The 19,551-nt window shown below is 41.8% G+C and overlaps 1 protein-coding gene across 1 annotated transcript; it reads left to right on the top strand.

Moving 5' to 3' along the window:
* Positions 1-8,091: 8,091 nt before the first annotated feature.
* Positions 8,092-19,532, top strand: cd180 (CD180 molecule). Its single transcript, XM_045225431.1, has 6 exons — positions 8,092-8,151; positions 17,617-17,783; positions 17,896-18,352; positions 18,587-19,136; positions 19,299-19,441; positions 19,524-19,532. The coding sequence occupies exons 1-6, from the start codon at positions 8,092-8,094 to the stop codon at positions 19,530-19,532; spliced, it is 1,386 nt and encodes a 461-aa protein (XP_045081366.1).
* Positions 19,533-19,551: the final 19 nt, after the last annotated feature.

Raw genomic sequence — 19,551 nt, 5'->3', positions numbered from 1 at the left:
CCGAGTGTACAAAACATTAGGAACACCTTCCTAATATTGAGTTGCACCCCCTTTTGCTGGATGGCTGGATGTTTTTTGGGTGTTGGATCATTCTTGATACACACGGGAAACTGTTGAGCGTGGAAAACCCAGCAGTGTTGCAGTTCTTGACACACTCAAACCCGTGTGCCTGGCACCTACTACCATACCACGTTCAAAGGCACTTTTTTTTTGTCTTGCCCATTCATCCCTCGGAATGGCACAGATACACAATCCATGTCTCAAGGCTTAAAAATCATTGTTTAATCTGTCTCCTCCCTTTCGTCTACACTGATTGAAGTGGATTTAACAAGTGACATCAATAAGGGATCATAGCTTTCACCTGGATTCACCTGGTCAGTCTGTCATGTTTTGTACACTCAGTTGCCAGACAGGGTTTCTAAGTAGAGTATGTTTGCGTCTCCTCTCCAATATCCCTTTAAAACCCAACTACTAGACATGCTATGCCCTATTCTGTGTCTGTCAGGTAATGCTGCAGCCCTGATTCGAGCTGATCCTAATGCTATACACTCCCACAGTGGAGGCTGAGCCCTGGAGTCTCAGGCAGGCAGGCCAGCAGCCCCCGAGGCGAGGGAATGGCTGGCTGATCTGTGCTTAGCCTCAGGCCTTAAATCCCTTTCTGACGGACCGCTAATGCGAGCCTCTGTGGGACCACACCAGAGCTGTGTCAGTCTCCTGAGCCCACGCCTTGGCCCCATGTCTGAAAGAGGGATTTTCTCCCCCCTCCTGCCTCATTTCTTTCCCTGTACTCACGCCCACCAGTTCACAGACATAGGCCTCCAGTAAGCCCAATACTTTTATATTCTCCTTTCCTCTTTCCTCCACTCTCTATCATTACATCCACTTCCACCTTCACAGGCTTACAGTCAACGCAATACTGATCTGAAAGGACATAGTGGGTGAAAGCAATAGGGAAGAAACCTACACAGTGTTTTTAGCCATCAGTGGAGAGTAAAAAGAAAGCAGCATATCAGGTATAACACTAGAAAGAGAGCATAATATGGTTTGGGGCTAAAGTTGACCTTTGCCAGTTCAGGAAATGAAAGTAATCTTAAATGGAGAAAAAGGAGCTGGTGGTTGAAAGCAACAGGGAGGAAAGCCAGTCGTTTTACCTTTCCAATGGCCATAAAGGTCTCTCTCAGTGGGAGAGCCAGCTTCAGTCAGTAGAGCCTCTAAACACCCCGACCAGCACCCACAGAGAAGTAGAGCACATTCCGGAAGGCTTTCACAAGTTGATTAATCCATCTATCCTTCCATCTTGGCTTTGCACTGCTTTAGATAGACTGAGCTCCTATGTGCAACACTATGTGTGCCATTTGAACTTTTGTACATTTATGCAATATGTATTACATGAACGGCATTTCTATTTTAATTTGTCCTATATTTTCCGTGTTCTCGATCGCAGGTACTCGTAATAATGCACATCATGGGGATGAATCAAATCAAATGTTATTTGTCACATGCGACGAATACAACCTTACTGTGAAATGCTTACTTACAAGCCCTTAACCAACAATGCAGTTTTAAGAAAATAGCGTTGAAGGGGCCTTCTGAGTGGTGTAGCGGTCTAAGGCACTGCATCACAGTGCTTGAGGCATCACTACAGACCCGGGTTCAATCCCAGGCTGTGTCACAACCGGCCGTGACCGGGAGTCTCATAGGGCAGCACACAATTGTCCCAGCGTCATCCGGGTTAGGGGAGGGTTTGGACTGCGGGGCTGTACTTGGCTCATCGCGCTCTAGCGACTCCTTGTGGTGGGCCGGGCGCCTGCAGGCTGACTTCGGTTGTCAGTTGAACGGTGTTTCCTCCGACACATTGACGCAGCTGACTTCCAGGTTAAGCGGGCAGGTGTAAAGAAGCGCGTTTTGGCGGGTCAGGTTTCGGAGGACGCATGACTTGGGGGACGCATGACCTCTCCCGAGCCCGTTGGGGAGTTGCAGCGATGAGACAAGATCAGAATTGGATATCACGAAATTGGGGAGAAAAAGGTGGTACATTTTTTTTAAAAATGCAAATAAATATATATATATATATATATATATACACACACACACATACAGTACCAGTCAAAAGTTTGGACACACCTACTCATTCAAGGGATTTTCTTTCTTTTTACTATTTTCTACATTGTAGAATAATAGTGAATACATCAAAACTATGAAATAACACATATGGAATCATGTAGTAACCAAAAAAGTGTTAAACAAATGAAAATATATTTGTATAGCTAACAAGGCTAAAATAAACAGGATTATTGTTATGTTTGGTTGAGGGGGAAGAAAAGTGCTAGAGGCACAAAAAAAAGAGACTGAAGTCGTTTCACTATATCACTGGAGCATAGGTGTGGTTGTATAGGGTACAGATGTAGGATTTTAATTTGATCACCCTGTTGCAGGATAACTTTCCAAATGAAACACTTTAAAAAGTTTAAAAAGTATTCTTAAGTCAGTAATTTTCAGACTAGATTTTCTTTCCCTTACGAAAAATGTATCAAACCCTACAAAAATGTCCATTAATTATAATCCACATAATAATTCACATTTCCTGTTGCTGCAGGATTATTTTCCTGCTGTAGCAAACTGGCTGAAATTAAGATCCTACATCTGTACCTGGAACATGGTGAGATTTGGGTCATGTTCATTACAGCACACCATGGCAAAATGTTTTGCAATGGAAAACAAAAACAAGTATTTCTTATTGGACAAGTTTAGTTAGTCCCTCCTTGTTTCAGTCTGTTTTCTTCCGTTTGGTGCTTAATGAATACAACCCTGGTGATACTGATCGGGTGCCACCATAAGCCACCATGCCCTTTTGAACTTTGCCATACAACACTTCCTGAAGGGGAGTGAAGAATTTCAGCTCAAGTATTTGCTGTATAATAACTGACTCATTTGATGCTATTTTTCTTCTTCTTTTTGACCCTTTTAATTGAGGTAATTAATTGTTACAGAGAAATTATTTGATATTGAGATTAAAACGGCTGCATTGGGCCTTTAAGTCAACTATGGGAGAAAAAGGCCATATCACAAAGCCAATAACACAACAAAAATGATACTGTATCATAATGACTATTGGGTCATTGTGTGTCGAGTATCGTGTGTTCCATGACTCACTTATTACTTAGAAGCACACACTTTCATGTGATGGTTGAACTCTAGAAGTCTTTCCAAGAGACATGATGATGACAGTGCAAAACGGACACTCAATGAGGCGAAGTGAATCACTCTGATGATCTGGCCAAACCATGAGATCATCACTAACCACATGCCTTTTCCATTGGTGCACTTTTTGCACAAGACCATTCAAGTGACACCGTATTGTCACTGGTTATGTTGCAACGTTATGCAGTGTCATGAGACCACATCTGGTGACATTGTATTATTATAATTTTTTATTACCGTTTCATTCAATTCTCACTCCCACCCCTGCTGCTCCCCCTATGGACATTCCCCAACAGACTCGTACCCTGCCCCCACAGTTGCAAATGTGTATTTATACTTTTTTTTTTTTATTATTCGTTTTTTGGCTCACCCACTTTTCTTTTTCTTTTACTTTTTAATTTGACCTGCTCTGTTGAGCATAATATTTTAAATGTGCCCTGCAATTACATCTAAGTCCCTGTGACAAATAAACTCTATCCATCTACACTTGCCTTCACCAGTTTGATAAATCATTTTCAGAAAGTGTGGAGATGGGCTATTGTAAACATAAAAATGAATCACATTTTGTGAAAAGGGAAATTTTAGAATTTTTCCAAAAGAGTAAATTCTTCTGAATTTCCTACTTCCCTTTAAGTCCTCCTATAGCCTATGTAAAGACCAGGGATGGAATTGGGTTGGAACACAAAGAAAGTTATTCTGAGTGATGAAAACATAATCTGCTGCAACACCTCAGAAATCCCAATATAAACTCTGTATCCGTTTTTATAGACTTTGCTGTTCTATGAGGCCCTCGTTCTATGAGTCCCTCAGATAATCGCACAAATCTTTTTTTGTGCCTCTAGCATAGCTGAGAGATATACATCCAATTTCAGTGTGTACATTGGGCCTACAACTATCTCACTAAAATGACTGCTAAATAAACCAAAGATCCATTTATCAATAAGTTTGAGACACACTGGGACAACAATATGGTGTACCTCAACACATACAGTGCCAGTCAAAAGTTTGGACACACCTACTCATTCAAGGGTTTTCCTTTATTTTTACTATTTTCTACATTGTAGAATAATAGTGACGACATCAAAACTATGAAATAACACATATGGAATCATGTAGTAACCAAAAAAGTGTTAAACAAATGAAAATATATTTTATATTTGAGATTCTTTAAAGTAGCCACCCTTGCCTTGATGACAGCTTTGCACACTCTTGGCATTCTCTCAACCAGCTTCATGAGGTAGTCACCTGGAATGCTTTTCAATTAACAGGTGTGCCTTCTTAAAAGTTAATTTGTGGAATTTCTTTCTTTCTAAATGCGTTTGAGCCAATCAGTTGTGTTGTGACAAGGTAGGGGTGGTATACAGAAGATAGCCCTATTTGGTAAAAGACCAAGTCCATATTACGGCAAGAACAGCACAAATAAGCAAAGAGAAAAACGACAGTCCATCATTACATTAAGACATAAAGGTCAGTCAATACAGAAAATGTCAAGAACTTTGAAAGTTTCTTCAAGTGCAGTTGCAATAACCATCAAGCGCTATGATGAAACTGTCTCTCATGAGCACCGCCACCGGTAAGGAAGACCCAGAGTTACCTCTGCTGCAGAGGATAAGTTCATTAGAGTTACCAGCCTAAACAATTGTAGCCCAAATAAATGCTTCACATAGTTCAAGTAACAGACACATCTCAACATCAACTGTTCAGAAGAGACTGTGTAAATCAGGCCTTCATGGTCAAATTGCTGCAAAGAAACCACAACTAAAGGACACCAAATAAGAAGAGACTTGCTTGGGAGAGACTTGCCAAGAAACATGAGCAATGGACATTAGACTGGTGGAAATCTGTCCTTTGGTCTGATGAGTCCAAATTAGTTTTTGCCGTGTTTTTGTGAGACGCAGAGTAGGTGAACGGATGATCTCTGCATGTGTGGTTCCCACCGTGAATCATGGAGGAGGAGGAGGTGTGATGGTGCGGGGGTGCTTTGCTGGTGACACTGTCGGTGATATTTAGAATTCAAGGCACACTTAACCAGCATGGCTACCACAGAATTCTGCAGCGATACGCCATCCCATCTGGTTTGCGCTTTGTGGGACTATCATTTGTTTTTCAACAGGACAATGACCCAACAAACCTCCAGGCTGTGTAAGGGCTATTTGACCAAGAAGGAGAGTGATGGAGTGCTGCATCAGATGACCTGGCCTCCACAATCACCCGACCTCAACCCAATTGAGATGGTTTGGGATGAGTTGGACTGTAGAGTGAAGGAAAAGCAGCCAACAAGTGCTCAGCATATGTGGGAACTCCTTCAAGACTGTTGGAAAAGCATTCCAGGTGAAGCTGGTTGAGAGAATGCCAAGAGTGTGCAAAGCTGTCAACGCAAAGGGTGGCTACTTTGAAGAATCTCACATTTAAAAATATATTATGATTTGTTTAACACTTTTTGGGTTACTACATGATTCCATATGTGTTATTTCATAGTGTTATGTCTTCACTATTATTCTACAATGTAGAAAATAGTAAAAATAAAGAAAAACCCTGGAATGAGTAGGTGTGTCCAAACTTTTGACTGGTACTGTATATGCTTTCAAAGCCACCATGTTCAGCATTACTGGGGGAGGGAAAGTACAGAACAAATGAAAAGCTGCCAGTACAAAATCCCTAAGGAAACACTAGAGCTAACGGATGGATTGTAAACTCTAACCTCTGGACTCTTTGCCATTGCTGTGTAAGAATCTTGAGCACTTATGGCGCAATGGGAGCTCCCCCAGGACACACGTGCACACACACACACACACGCACACACACACACACACAGAATGCAATGCAGGACACGGCTGTCTAGCTGAGAGACTTCTCTCTTCTAATGCATTTTCTCACCCCGCCGTTTATTTATAAAACTATTTCTCTAACAGAGTAAGCTTACTCCTATATAATTCTATATACTACATAGCTTCTCCTCCTTTTGTGTGAATGGCCAGACTGGGTTCTTTCTGTCTAAAGCCTAGACAGTATTAATTGCAACGTGCAGAATATGGGGGTTGGGGCTAGGGCTGGGGCTTGGCGGATTCCCAAGTAACAAAATGTACCTGATCTACGTCCAGAGGCAGAAGTGAATAGAAGCCAGAGAGGATTTATCCTCCTCTCAGATTGCATGCTTCCAGAGGAACTGTGTCAGAGGCATGCAGATAGAGACAGCTAGCATTCCACACCACACCGAGCAGTCTACTGATTCATTAACCACTGCTGCCTTTTGATGGTTTTATCATAATTAATTAAGAATGTAAACAATGGCATGGTGATGTTCACATTGACTACAATCTTGTAGTCTTTATGATCTCGAAAGGGCCATTTGTATTGTAGCATGTAGACATACAGACAACATAATATATAAATAGTACAGGGATATACAAATACATGATTATAGCTGCTCAAATGGCTCAACTCAACCACAAGAAACCACATTATTAAATAAAGAGAAGGTTACAGTGCTCAGAACCTTTTCTTTGAGCTGCTATTGTCCACCGGGACAGATTGTGGGATAATACTCTGTGTGTGCGTGCGCATATACGTGCACCTGCTTGTGCCTACATGTTCACCTACGTGCGTGTGGCGCCTGAGTTTAAATCCACACCTTATTGATAACAACACTGTAGGTCACACGGTTAGAATTGATCTGCCTTTTTGTTAAATGAATGACATAAACAAGCCTCAGTAAATGACGCCTTCTATGTTCCCTCCATTCCTGCCTCCATCGCCTGCCGTCACGCTGGCCGCGAAGCGTTCAGTGACATCAAGCGAGAAGTCCCATCAAGATACTGTCCATCTCCATGATTCACCTTCCAGACTCTCCTGTACCGTACCCTATCTCCCTCCGTCTGCATGCTCAGATTGTTTGCCGCTTGTTTTATTAACCCCTTAATGCATTATTCATAACTGATTTCATTTAGAAGTTAAATTCTTACGACGGAGGCGGTGGTGAGAGAAGGTTTGGTCAGGGTGATAGAGAGAGACTCCCAGCCACGGTAAGGTTTGCAGATTCACAGTAATGAAAGATGGCAGTGGTGGGGGGATGGGAGGGATGGGGGTTTAATCTAAAACTGCCTGCACTGTAATGAAGTGTGGTTTTGATAGCAGGATTAAATGAGGAAGAGTGGATTGGGGGGATGCGATGTGGAGGAGTAGAGCAGACTTGTTCTTTTGCCAATTGTGTAAATTGGTGAACAGTTCCAATTTCATGCTGCTGCCTAGCTTGTTGACTAACAAGAAACATTAATCACTGCGGTTATACGATAGAGACGGATAACATGTCAAACATAGGCCAGTGGGCCACATGGAAAAGGAAAAAGCCAGTCAAGGCTTCCACTGAAAATAAGACCTCCCTGTAACTATAACACCAAAAATAACTGTCATAAATTGGCAATACAAACCAACTATAATGCTAAAGAGAAACTCAAGAGGAACCCAAGATACCCGAGTCTAAATGAATAACAAACTGCCTAAAGTAACCTTGGTCATTGCACAAACCCAAACAAGCTTCTCCAGGGCTATGGGAAATACACTCCTAACCTCAGCTTCCAACCAATGGCAGAGCAGCCATCATAATATCCCTGTTTACTCGTATGCCCTCTTTCTCAATGCACACGAGGGGGGTAGTCGTCTTTAGTCTATCTGTAGGAAAATACACAATTATATTATATTCTCACACACAAGCCCCCCTTTCCACCTCCCTACCACTCTTTCACTGTTTTAGTCAGAGGGGCTGTAAAGATTATTTAAATTTGCGGGAGATTAAGGGCCTGGCTGTCCCACAAGCAGTGGCCAGTGTCCATTGATGTTCAATTGAGCGATGTAGGTCAGAAGAGCCCCGCTGTCTGCTCTTTGTGCTAAACCATGCCATGGGAGACCTTTGACTTCCCCGCCATCGTCCGCGACATCCCCACTGCCATGACAGTTTTACCATGGCTGTCTGGCCTCATTACCCAAACCCGATATCCTTTTTTTTCTGCCCTATTTCATCAGAAAACATTTTTAAAATATTCCTGAACTGATTTTTTTTGTCTGTGCCTGCCTGGCGTTTTTGGTAATGGCTCAGTGTGGGTGGTGGGTGCCGGCAGGCTACATCTGCCTGATCACGACTGTACTGTAATTACACAGATGATGCAGCAAGGATAATTGAATGGAGACAGATCGCAGAAATGTATTGTGTTTGTACGTAACTAGGAGTGGGCATAATTCAGTACTTTTCTATACTGGGCCTACTTCTGCTGCACGAAGAGATTGCAGTATTATTACATGGCCTAGTGCTGAGAATCAAGTCTTGCTGCTGTGTTGTATTCAGGACATACTTTACATCTCATGCAATAATACATAACATTGTTTGTGTTTATGTCACAGATTGCATTGTGTTGTGTATTATATCTGCAATATTAATGTGTATTCAGCATCTTAAACATTTTAAATTCCCTCTGAGCACATCAGAATCCCATTTGGATTCACATTATTCTGTGTATTAACATTTGGGATTGAGTGACTGGCCGCTAATCTTTGGTCTCTCTGTCGAATATGCAGCTTGTTCAGGGTGGTGTCCTAATCACCCAAAGGTTTATATCTATTTATACAGAGATTATAATGTGTGTCTTCTTTATCTCTCAATTGGATAGAGTTGTTGCATAACAGATGAGCATTCATTTCTTTGCAAACCCTCAGCATAAAGATGGCCCGACAGTGCCCCCTGTTGTTTGATGATATATACCACATCCACAAGTATTTGATGTTAATATCAAGTCTTATGACACATTAAAGACAATGGTAAACTAAGGACTGCAGTTATGCCTTACCAAAACTTTAATTTATTCTGTAGATATGCTGACCTATTGTAAAGTGAGATACTAATGTGGTAGAGAAAGTCTGTCCTCTGTGGTCTGCAGATGGGATGGCAGCCATTTTGGTTTCAAAGTAACTGTGGCTCTGTCAACTCAGAGGTACTGTAGTTTTAGAAAGCTATCAGATTAAAATATTTTAGTAGCCACCCCATCAGTTGTAGACATCTAAAAATTACAAAACAATGTTGAGTCAATCACATAAAAACAGATTATGATACCAATTGGCCTAGTCCCTTTTCATTTTAAAGGTACAGTGGCTTGCGAAAGTATTCACCCCCCTTGGGATTTTTCCTATTTTGTTGCCTTACAACCTGGAATTAAAAACGATTTTTTGGGGGTTTGTATCATTTGATTTACGCAACATGCCTACCACTTTGAAGATGCAAAATATTTTTTGGGATGAAACAAACAAGAAACAAGACAAAAAAAATCAGAAAGCTTGAGCATGCATAACTACCAGAGTACCTTCTTCCATATGTTTGGGGAGTCTCCCACATGCCTTTTTGCAAACACCAAACATGTTTGCTTATTTTTTTCTTTAAGCAATGGCTTTTTTCTGGCCACTCTTCCGTAAAGCCTAGCTCTGTGGAGTGTACGGTGTAAAGTGGTCCTATGGACAGATACTCCAATCTCCGTTGTGGAGCTTTGCAGCTCCTTCAGGGTTATCTTTGGTATCTTTGTTGCCTCTCTGATTAATTCCCTCCTTGCCTGGTCCATGAGTTTTGGTGGGCGGCCCTCTCTTGGCAGGTTTGTTGTGGTGCCATATTCTTTCCATTTGTTAATAATGGATTTAATTGTGCTCCGTGGGATGTTCAAAGTTTCAGATATTTTTTTATAACCCAACCCTGATCTATACTTCTCCACAACTTTGTCCCTGACCTGTTTGGAGAGCTCCTTGGTCTTCACGGTGCCGCTTGCTTGGTGGTGCTCCTTGCTTTGTGGTGTTGCAGACTCTGGTGCCTTTCAGAACAGGTGCATATATACTGAGATCATGTAACAGGTCATGTGACACTTAAGTAAAGTCCACCTGTGTGCAATCTAACTAATTATGTGACTTCTGAAGGTAATTGGTTGCACCAGATCTTATTTAGGGGCTTCATAGCAAAGGGAGTGAATACGTATGCATGCACCACTTTTCCGTTATTTATTTATTTTTTTCATTACATGAAATCCAAATAAAAATCCATTTAAATTACAGGTTGTAATGCAACAAAATAGGAAGAACGCCAAGGGGGATGAATACTTTTGCAAGGCACTCAGTGATATGATGTAGTTGCAGAAAGTAAACACCATAGTGGGTCAATTTCCGCAACCATTAAGATCTTTGAAGCCACTGGCATACCGTACACCCCCTCAGACCCCTGCAAGGTGGGAGGGCCCACGAGCCTGTCATCAATGTCTATTTAAAAAAATGTAATAAACAGTGGCGACCTGTCATTCAGGGCAGGTGGGGCAGAGACACCTTTTTTTGAGCACCACCTTTTTGGCAAAAATAATGTTTTGGTTGCCTGTTTTGCATGTTATTTTGGCATTAATACGTGTCACATACAGTGCATTCGGAAAGTATTCAGACCCCTTGACTTTTTCCACATTTTGTTACGTTACAGCTTCATTCTAAAATGGATTAAATTGTTTTTCCCCCCTCATCAATCTACACACAATACCCCATAATGACAAAGCAAAAACAGATTTTTAGAAATTTGAGCAAAAACGGAAATCACATTTACGTAAGTATTCAGACCCTTTACTCTGTACTTTGTTGAAACACCTTTGGCAGCGATTACAGCCATTTTTCTTTTTGGGTATGACACTACAAGCTTGGCACACCTGTATTAGGTGAGTTTCTCCCATTCTTCTCTGCAGATCCTCTCAAGCTCTGTCAGGTTGGGTGGGGAGGGTCACTGCACAGCTATTTTCAGGTCTCTCCAGATGTTAGATCGGGTTCAAGTCCGGGCTCTGGCTGAGCCGCTCAAGGACATTCAGAGACTTGTCCCGAAGCCACTCCAGCGTTGTCTTGGCTGTGTGCTTTGGGTCGTTGTCCTGTTGGAAGGTGAGCCTCCACCCCAGTCTGAGGTCCTGAGCGCTCTGGAGCAGGTTTTTGCTCCGTTCACCTTTCCCTCGATCCTGACTAGTCTCCCAGTCCCTGACGCTGAAAAACATCCCCACAGCATGATGCTGCCACCACCATGATTCCCCGTAGGGATGGTGCCAGGTTTCCTCCAGATGTGACACTTGGCATTAAATCTTGGCCAGAGACCAGAGAATCTTGTTTATCATGGTCTGAGAGTCTTTAGGTGCCTTTTGGCAAACTCCAAGTGGGCGGTCATGTGCCTTTTACTGAGGAGTGGATTCTATCTAGTCACTCTACCATAAAGGCCTGATTGGTGGAGTGCTGCGGAGATGGTTGTCCTTCTGGAAGGTTCTCCCATCTCCACAGAGGAACTCTAGAGCTATGTCAAAGTGACCATCGGGTTCTTGGTCACCTCCTTGTCCAAGGCCCTTCTCCCCCGATTGCTCAGCTCTAGGAAGAGTCTTGGTAGTTCCAAACTACTTCTATTTAAGAATGATGGAGGCCACTGTGTTCTTGGGGACCTTCAACGCTGCAACATTTTTTGGTACCCTTCCCCAGATCTATGCCTCGACACAATCCTGTCTCGGAGCTCTACGGACAATTCCTTCAACTTCATGGCTTGGTTTTTGCTCTGACATGCACTGTCAACTGTGGGACCTTGTATAGACAGGTCGGTGCCTTTCCAAATCACGTCCAATCAATTGAATTTACCACAGGTGGACTCCAATCAAATTGTAGAAACATCAAGGATGATCAATGGAAACAGGATGCAGCTGAGCTCAATTTCGAGTCTCATAGCAAAAGGTCTGAATTTTTTAAGGTATGTTTTTTATTTTTAATACATTCGGCAAAAAATCTAAACTTGTTTTCGCTTTGTCATTATGGGGTATTGTGTGTAGATTGATGAGGATTAACATGTATTTAATCAATTTTAGAATAAAGCTGTAACGTAACAAAATGTGGAAAAAGTCAAGGGGTTTGAATACTTTCCGAATGCTTTGTATCAGTTTGCAAACAATGTAAAAAAAGAAAATAATTTAGTTAATAAAGCTGCATACAAACATGGTCTCTTTTTTGCTTTCTTGAGTAAGGCAGCTCCAAAATGCAGATGTTTCAGCCTAGCTCAGTGCTTTCTGTGGTGGTGGGGCAGCCAGCGGAAAATATGAAGCATAGGGGTTGGTAATGTTCTCTAGTTGCGCCGTGATTGGCTCAGTGTTCTGTCGCCGCAAAATCTACGGGTAGAGCTCGAAAATTCAAGCCCCTTGGGTGCTTCCCTAGAGTTACATTAGAAGTGCCCATCCAAGAAGGCTCAAGGTCATTGGCCACAGATAAAATGACGTCAAGTCACGTTATATCTACCGTAGCTTTGATTGGACTGATCATGTCAACATCATACTCAAAATCTTAGCTAGCAAGCTAGCAGTCATCATCATGAATCAAGTCGACAATCTCCTGGAAAATCCTTTTCAGTCCTTGTCATATGAAGAGAAATTATAGATAAAACGTATCGGTGCTCATCGGCCATTGGACATAAACATTACACAAATTGGAAATCACAAATTCAACAATGAGTGGTTTGGAAGGAATCAGTGGCTAACTGCAAGCGTTGCAAAGCAATCACTAGCCTGCTATTCAGTGGAGTGGGTGTGTGGTCCAAGTCTGGGTTTAAGGGTCTCTTTTCCAAGCTTAAAAGGAATAACATTCAACACCATGGGCCATAAAAGGTTGAATACATTGGCCATGCTGTCAATCAAGCATGACTTTTGCCGCGTTCAAAACAACTGGAAACTCAGAGCTGGGAAATCTCAGACTTCAGTGAGTTCAAGACAACTGGGAACTCAGAAAAAAAGAGCTTACTGGCTAAATCAATGACGTCATGCTTTGACCTTGTTTTTTTTCCAGAGTTCCCAGTTGTCTTGAAAGCATCATAAATCCAGAGAATGTCAGACTTTGATATCAAAGTTTGATAACAAAATTTGCCCAAGAAGGACCGTCGCACAACCTTCCTGTTCAAATGAGCACAGCACAACAGGCTGAGTCCAAAAATGTATTGTATGCTGCTGTATAAATTATGTAATATGCCAGGGAGATATGTATACTGTAGCTAAGTCATACTAAGTGTATATTGTGTAGTAAGCTGTTAGTAGACCATGTGCCTCACCCTAATAATTTAGTCCCTTTCCACCTCATAACTTAGCCTACTGTTCTGACTTGGTGGTGCATATGTAGCCTATAGCCTGTTTTAGAGACATTTTATATTGTAAGAGCTTTCATTGTCTGCTTATTTGCCCCCTTTATTTATCCTATGGTTCTGACTTGGTGTACATCTTAGTTTGTACATCTCAATTGTCAGTAGAAACCACATTTATTTAAGCAAGTCAGCCATATCAGTTATTTTAAGGCAGTAAATTAGGCTGAATGAACTGTTTCCCTGCCAGACAAGGCTCCGCTAATAGCAAGGTGTCGCAGTGGTAAGGATTCACTACAGTGGTGAAAAGAAAGCTCTGCTGTTGAGACAGCTTTATGTAGGCCCTAACAGTTTGTGGTCACCGTTATAGCGCACCGTTATTGTTTAGTGTTGTGTTGTGTAGTGTAGTGGCTTTGCTGGCATCCATCAAAAAAACATTTTTGGGAGTTTGCCCCACCAAGATTGACATGCTAAAATCGCCACTGGTAATAAATCATTTTGACAGTAACCCTCCAAAAAGTCATTCATAAACCTTTTTAATTTCCATATGTACTAGGAAGCTAAGTGTTTGTTTCTTGGGCTTCAGGAATGTGACTGAAAAAGTGCCTCAGGCCTTGAAATATAATTTGTTTTTGTAAGTATTTGAAGAAAAAAAACGCTTTTGAAAGTATGATTGAAAGTAAGCGGATATCGGTGAACAAATCCGTGGTCAAGGCTACGACGGCGCCAGTGCAATGAATGGAGCTTACTCAGGTGTTCAAAAGCGCATATCATACCGACTGTGAAGCAACACAAACATGCTAGAGCCTAATGCTTCTTAGGTAGTTATTTATGAGTTTAGAAAACGATCTCTCCGCAAAAGCGATAGTTACAAGGAAAGTGGGCAGAAGGGAGTGGTGCTTCAAATACAGCAGTTCTGCAACATCTTAATTGAGCCTCTCATTCTCCTTAATTGCAGGCCTCAACACCTTACGGAAAGAGATTAACTGTATAAGAAGCTCTGGGGACAGGTTGTCTCGATACTGGACAGCCAATAAATTGACAGATGCAAACAGATATTCTTTAGTGGACAAGAGTGCCTGAGTGCTTGAACAACAAAAGCATTTTGTTCATACTGGTGAATCGGCGTTTGAGTTGTGTGTTTGCAATCTCTGGTATATCTTGGCATACATCATTCAAGACTAAGTTTAAATTGTGTGCAGCGCAATAGACATACTGTATATGACTCCTCACAATTCTATATCGGAGATATATGGACAGTTCCTTGGACTTCATGGTATAGTTTCTGCTCTGATATGCACTGTCAACTGTGGGACGTTATATAGACAGGTGTGTTTCTTTCTAAATCATATCTAAACAATTGAATTGGCCACAGGTGGACTCCAATAAAGTTGTAGTGACATCTCAAGGATGATTAAAGGAAATTGAACGCACCGGAGCTCAGTTTAGAGTGTCATAATACAGAAATATAGCCGGTATGATGCATCATAAAGGCTGTATTTCGGTATTTTTAAAGTTATATATCTTGAAAACTCGATTGCTGACATGCAAAAATGTTGGGACTATATCAACAAAGGACTAACGAAACAAATACCAAAAGATATGGGGGGGGTGCGACCTCCGATCTTGCAGGGGTCCAAAGAAACTGTGTTACGCCAGTTGTTGAAGTGCAATGCTCAACTTCTCCGCTGTTTTGGTGCCCTGGCTACCACGCTGTGAACAGCTTGAAGCGAACCCATGCACATGCGCAGATACTGTGTGTGACCGTGTGAGAGCGAAGTCTTGCATCTCGCTCATCTCAATATCTGCGGTGCTGCTCGATGCAACATAATTTCTCTGAGCCTACCTTTAATACCTGCCTATTTCATTGTAAGAATGGACTAAATAATTATATCAAAATGAGAAACATGTATTTCCTTTTTGTCTACAGGGACATTAAAATGATCAACAAGTTGCACATGATGCACGTGAAATAGTGATTGCATATTCATTTACAACTGGCCAGAAAATGTTAGCTAAATCTGGTGTCCATCGCTAATGGCTGAGCCACTAAAACGCGACTCTCACAAACTGTCACTTGTCCTTTGCTAGGGACAGCCTCACGTATGACAGAGATGACACAAACTTAAAGCATTTGTTCTTCCCAATCCCTTGGTGTGGGCTTGGTTCCAGTTTTACTTTGTGCTGAGTGATCTGTGCACATACACCGATCATATCCCTAGGAGGCACATGATACACACACAGACAGAGCCCTGGGGGAAAAACAGACTTTTGTTCCAGACAATGGAGACATCACTAGCATTGTATTGTAATCCCACCACAGTGTTGCACTTGCAGCTTCCATTTAGGCCTATCGAGAGCTTGGGACTACAAGGTTCTATCTGCATTTTTGTCAAAATTGAGTTATTGACATAGCTTTATTCTGTTAAATGTTCTCTACCTTTATACAACAGGTGGGTTTAATCCTGAATGCTGATTGGTTAAAACCGCATTCCAGCCTGTGTCTATTCCACAAGTTACCACCTGCTAAATCTATGATGTTAAAATGCATATTTACTCTGTTCCATCTGACTGCGCAATCCACTGTCTCATCAGCCCAGCCAGGCAATTTATAAACTTGATCTCCACTATAAAAAGCATCTAGACATTCTCACATTTCTTTCAGACTAACATTTAGTTTTGAACAGCGGAGATTTGTATAAACATTGCTGTCTATCTCTCCGACATTTGCAACATTGTTTCAATATTAAAATTCGATCTCCAGCTCTGTCAGGAGTCGGGACGAGACAGACAGGGAGACAGCTTTTCTCAGCCATTGGAAATCATGAATCCGCTGGCATCATTTTTATGGATATATACAAAGAAATGTCAATTGAAAAAAGGTAAAACGTCTTTCCAGCTTCAGTTTGAAGTGATTGTGTTAGCTGTGTTGTTGGCTAGCTCCTCTGAACAGGAGTGTCCTGACGAGTGAGCACATGTTCTATGCCAGGCGAAATCGCACCTCATTAGCTCATTGTTATGGATGTATCCAAATAAATGTCACTAGAAAACAGCTTAAACAAATGCAGCTACTTTGCTGTTATTCTGGCTGCACTTTTTGACGTGACTAAGTTAGCTGGTTGGCTAGCTAGCACGCAAGGGATAAGAACATTGCCAGCCAGTATGGCAATGGAACATCTAGAACGAACGACTGGGTCACGTTCATAGATACAGAACAAAAAGACAATGACTGGGTCGCGTCTCTGGCAACTGAACCGATAGAACGAACGTCCAGCCAGCTTGGGAAGCAACCTTAGACTTGTACCGGGACTATATCTTGTGGAAGGATGAAATAGTATTAATAAATTCATCAAAATAACGTTTTTTATGAAAATATGTCAATCATGATTTGAATGTTGGTAACCCCTTGTATAAAAGTGATAATGCTCTCAAAGCCGGTGTTTGGAGGATATTTTGGCACGGTTTGCAAACACCGGCTTCGAGGGCATTAGCACTTACATATAGTACTCTTAATACCCCAATTCATTTTGTTAAATTCAAAAGAATACAATACAAAAATTGCTGACACCTTTCAAACCAATGAGGCTTCGGAACTTTAAAGCCAATTATCTCAGAATCATATTTTTGCAGATATAACCTTATAGTCCCAAGCTCTCGCTATATCTGTGTAATTTGTAAGGTTGTTGTCTGCATCTGACTGAGGATTTGGCATGGAAATAAAGAATAGTGTCTGATCAGCCAACATAATAATAAACACATCGTAGCACAGGTTCTCTATACTTCTTGATTTTTTTATTCCTACTTCCAGGTTTCAGTTGTTAGTTCTGCTATTTGTCTATGTCTGCACATGAAAAAGGCTTACTTATTTCATTTAGATCCAGTGCCATCATGAATAGACAGTGGATTATCTGTGTTTTCACAGTTCTATACTTTACTAGGGCGAGTAATGCTATTCCTCGCCCGAAGAAAGTCTGTGAACTGGTAAATTGTGATATTAGTATTTATTTAGCACATTTTGAGATGCTCGTAATTACAATTTTAAAGTTTATTGAAAATTTAGCAACCCTCATGTTAATTATATACAGTTTTAACTTTTGTCAATACGCCCTTATACATGCTTATTAAAACTTAGCAACGATTATAACTGTTTAATACTTTGCTATAATACAAATGTATAAAAAATATATGCAGTCATTATAGACATTAATAGAATATTAGGAAAGTAATTTCATTTTTTGTTTCAGACTGATGAGACTTTTTTTTATTCTTTTGAGGGGCAACCAGGCCCAACAGCTGATTGCTCTGGTCAAGGCTTACCTAGAATCCCTAATGGGCTTCCCAGCTCCACCAATACTCTGGATTTCAGCTTTAACTACCTGCCAGCCATTTACAACACCACTTTTGTTAGGCTGAAGGAGCTTGTCTCATTGGATCCAACCAGGTTGGTTACTTCCTGTAACAATTTAAAATAACAAAATACAGGGTTTTAGCTGTACATAAAATAAAGCTTTAGTCCTGGATTATCACCTTGAATGTTTCACTCTTAATTACAGATGCAAAATAAACTGTATATTCAAGGATGTCTTGCACCACCAAGCAGACCTAGAGACTCTTATCTTGATAGCGAACCAGTTAATGTTTTTGTCGGATGATGCTTTGGCAGGACCTCAGTCCCTGAAACATCTTAGTTTAACTCAGAAATCAACAGATGACCTGAAATTCCTCCCTCGCATGAATCTCAATTCTTTAGAAACACTGGACCTTGGTGACAATGACATTGACTCCTTACATGATCTAAACCAGTTCAACTGGCAAAAAATGACAATCAATCTTCCAATGAATTCCCTCCAGAATATCTCAGCTGCAGAGGTGGCTGTACTGAAGAAAGCCAGCCTTCTCAACGTCAGCTTCAAAGGCAACAGCATTGTGTACATTAAACCAAACTCCTTCGAATCCTGTCACTTCAACAGCCTAGATTTCAGTGACTGCCTCAGCGAAGGGGACATTTCAGTAATCTTAGCCGGACAGAGTTCAGACCAACATTCTCTCCCTGGGGGTCTACGAGGACAGCCCATCTGCCACCATGCGGGCTGAGTCCCTTCACGCTTTCTGTAACATCACCGTGAACGAACTGAGCCTCCAACTACAGTACTTCCCAGATCTGACCGATGACGCCCCGTTCGAGTGCCCGAAGGGCCTTCAGAAGTTGTCTCATCTCCACTCCCTGCCGGCCTCCATCACAAGATGACATCTCTTACCCACCTCATCCTGAACCAGATCAGCTTCAAGGACCTGTGTCAGACCAACGCCGCCTCTCTTCCCCAGCTAACTGTCCTGTCTGTGAGGGGCAACCAGGCCCAACAGCTGACCTTCGGGATGGACTTTAAAGAGAGCTGCCTGAGGAATGCCATCAAGCTGGAGCTGCTTGACTGGAGTCACAGCAGGTTGCTGACAGACGGAGCTCAGTGCTGCGAAGTCCAGCTAGCAGGTCTGGGTCAGCTCCATAAGCTCAACCTCAGCTACAACGTCCCAGCAACCTCCATGAAGTGGGGGGACATGCCATTCAACGAGACCTCAGGGTTGATAGAATTGGACTGCAGTAATTTGAAAGTTACCCGCGTTGCCCACACCGCAGCAGGTGGTCCTCTCCGTAACTTAGGTCAGCTCCGAATGCTAAATATCTCGTGGAAGTTTGGTGACTTCAGTGTCCAGTGGAACCTTCTGGAAGGTCTGAAAAGCCTGGAGCATCTCAATTTGAGGGGCAGTTCCTTTAAGGACGGGGTTGTTTCTAATGGTTAGATGTTTATACAGGTTCCTCTTCTACTGAGCCTGGTTTTGGCAGTGTGTGACATATCTGTTAAGAATAACGCATTTCGCTACCTCACCAACCTGGCGTATGCAGATCTTAGTGGTAATAAACTAGGTGTAGCCAGTACGAATGTCCTGTTAAATTTAGCCATAAATCAGATAGAAATGGTTGACGTTGACTCTGTCAAAGCTTTAACAGAAAATAGCAAAATTGACCTGAGTGGCAACCCTTTGACATGCAACTGTTCCAACATTCAATTAATTGGTTGGATTCAGAGCAATGCCAATAAAGTGATGAACATTGATAGGACAACATGTGTTGGTTCAAAGGAAAGGTTATCAGATGTGTATTTTAATTGTGTTTTTTCCACAGGCATGTTAGCATTTGGGCTTGTCGTTAT

Source organism: Coregonus clupeaformis, chromosome 15 (assembly GCF_020615455.1).
Source record: "Coregonus clupeaformis isolate EN_2021a chromosome 15, ASM2061545v1, whole genome shotgun sequence".
NCBI lineage: Eukaryota > Metazoa > Chordata > Actinopteri > Salmoniformes > Salmonidae > Coregonus > Coregonus clupeaformis.
This window is presented reverse-complemented; position numbering and strand designations above follow the sequence as displayed.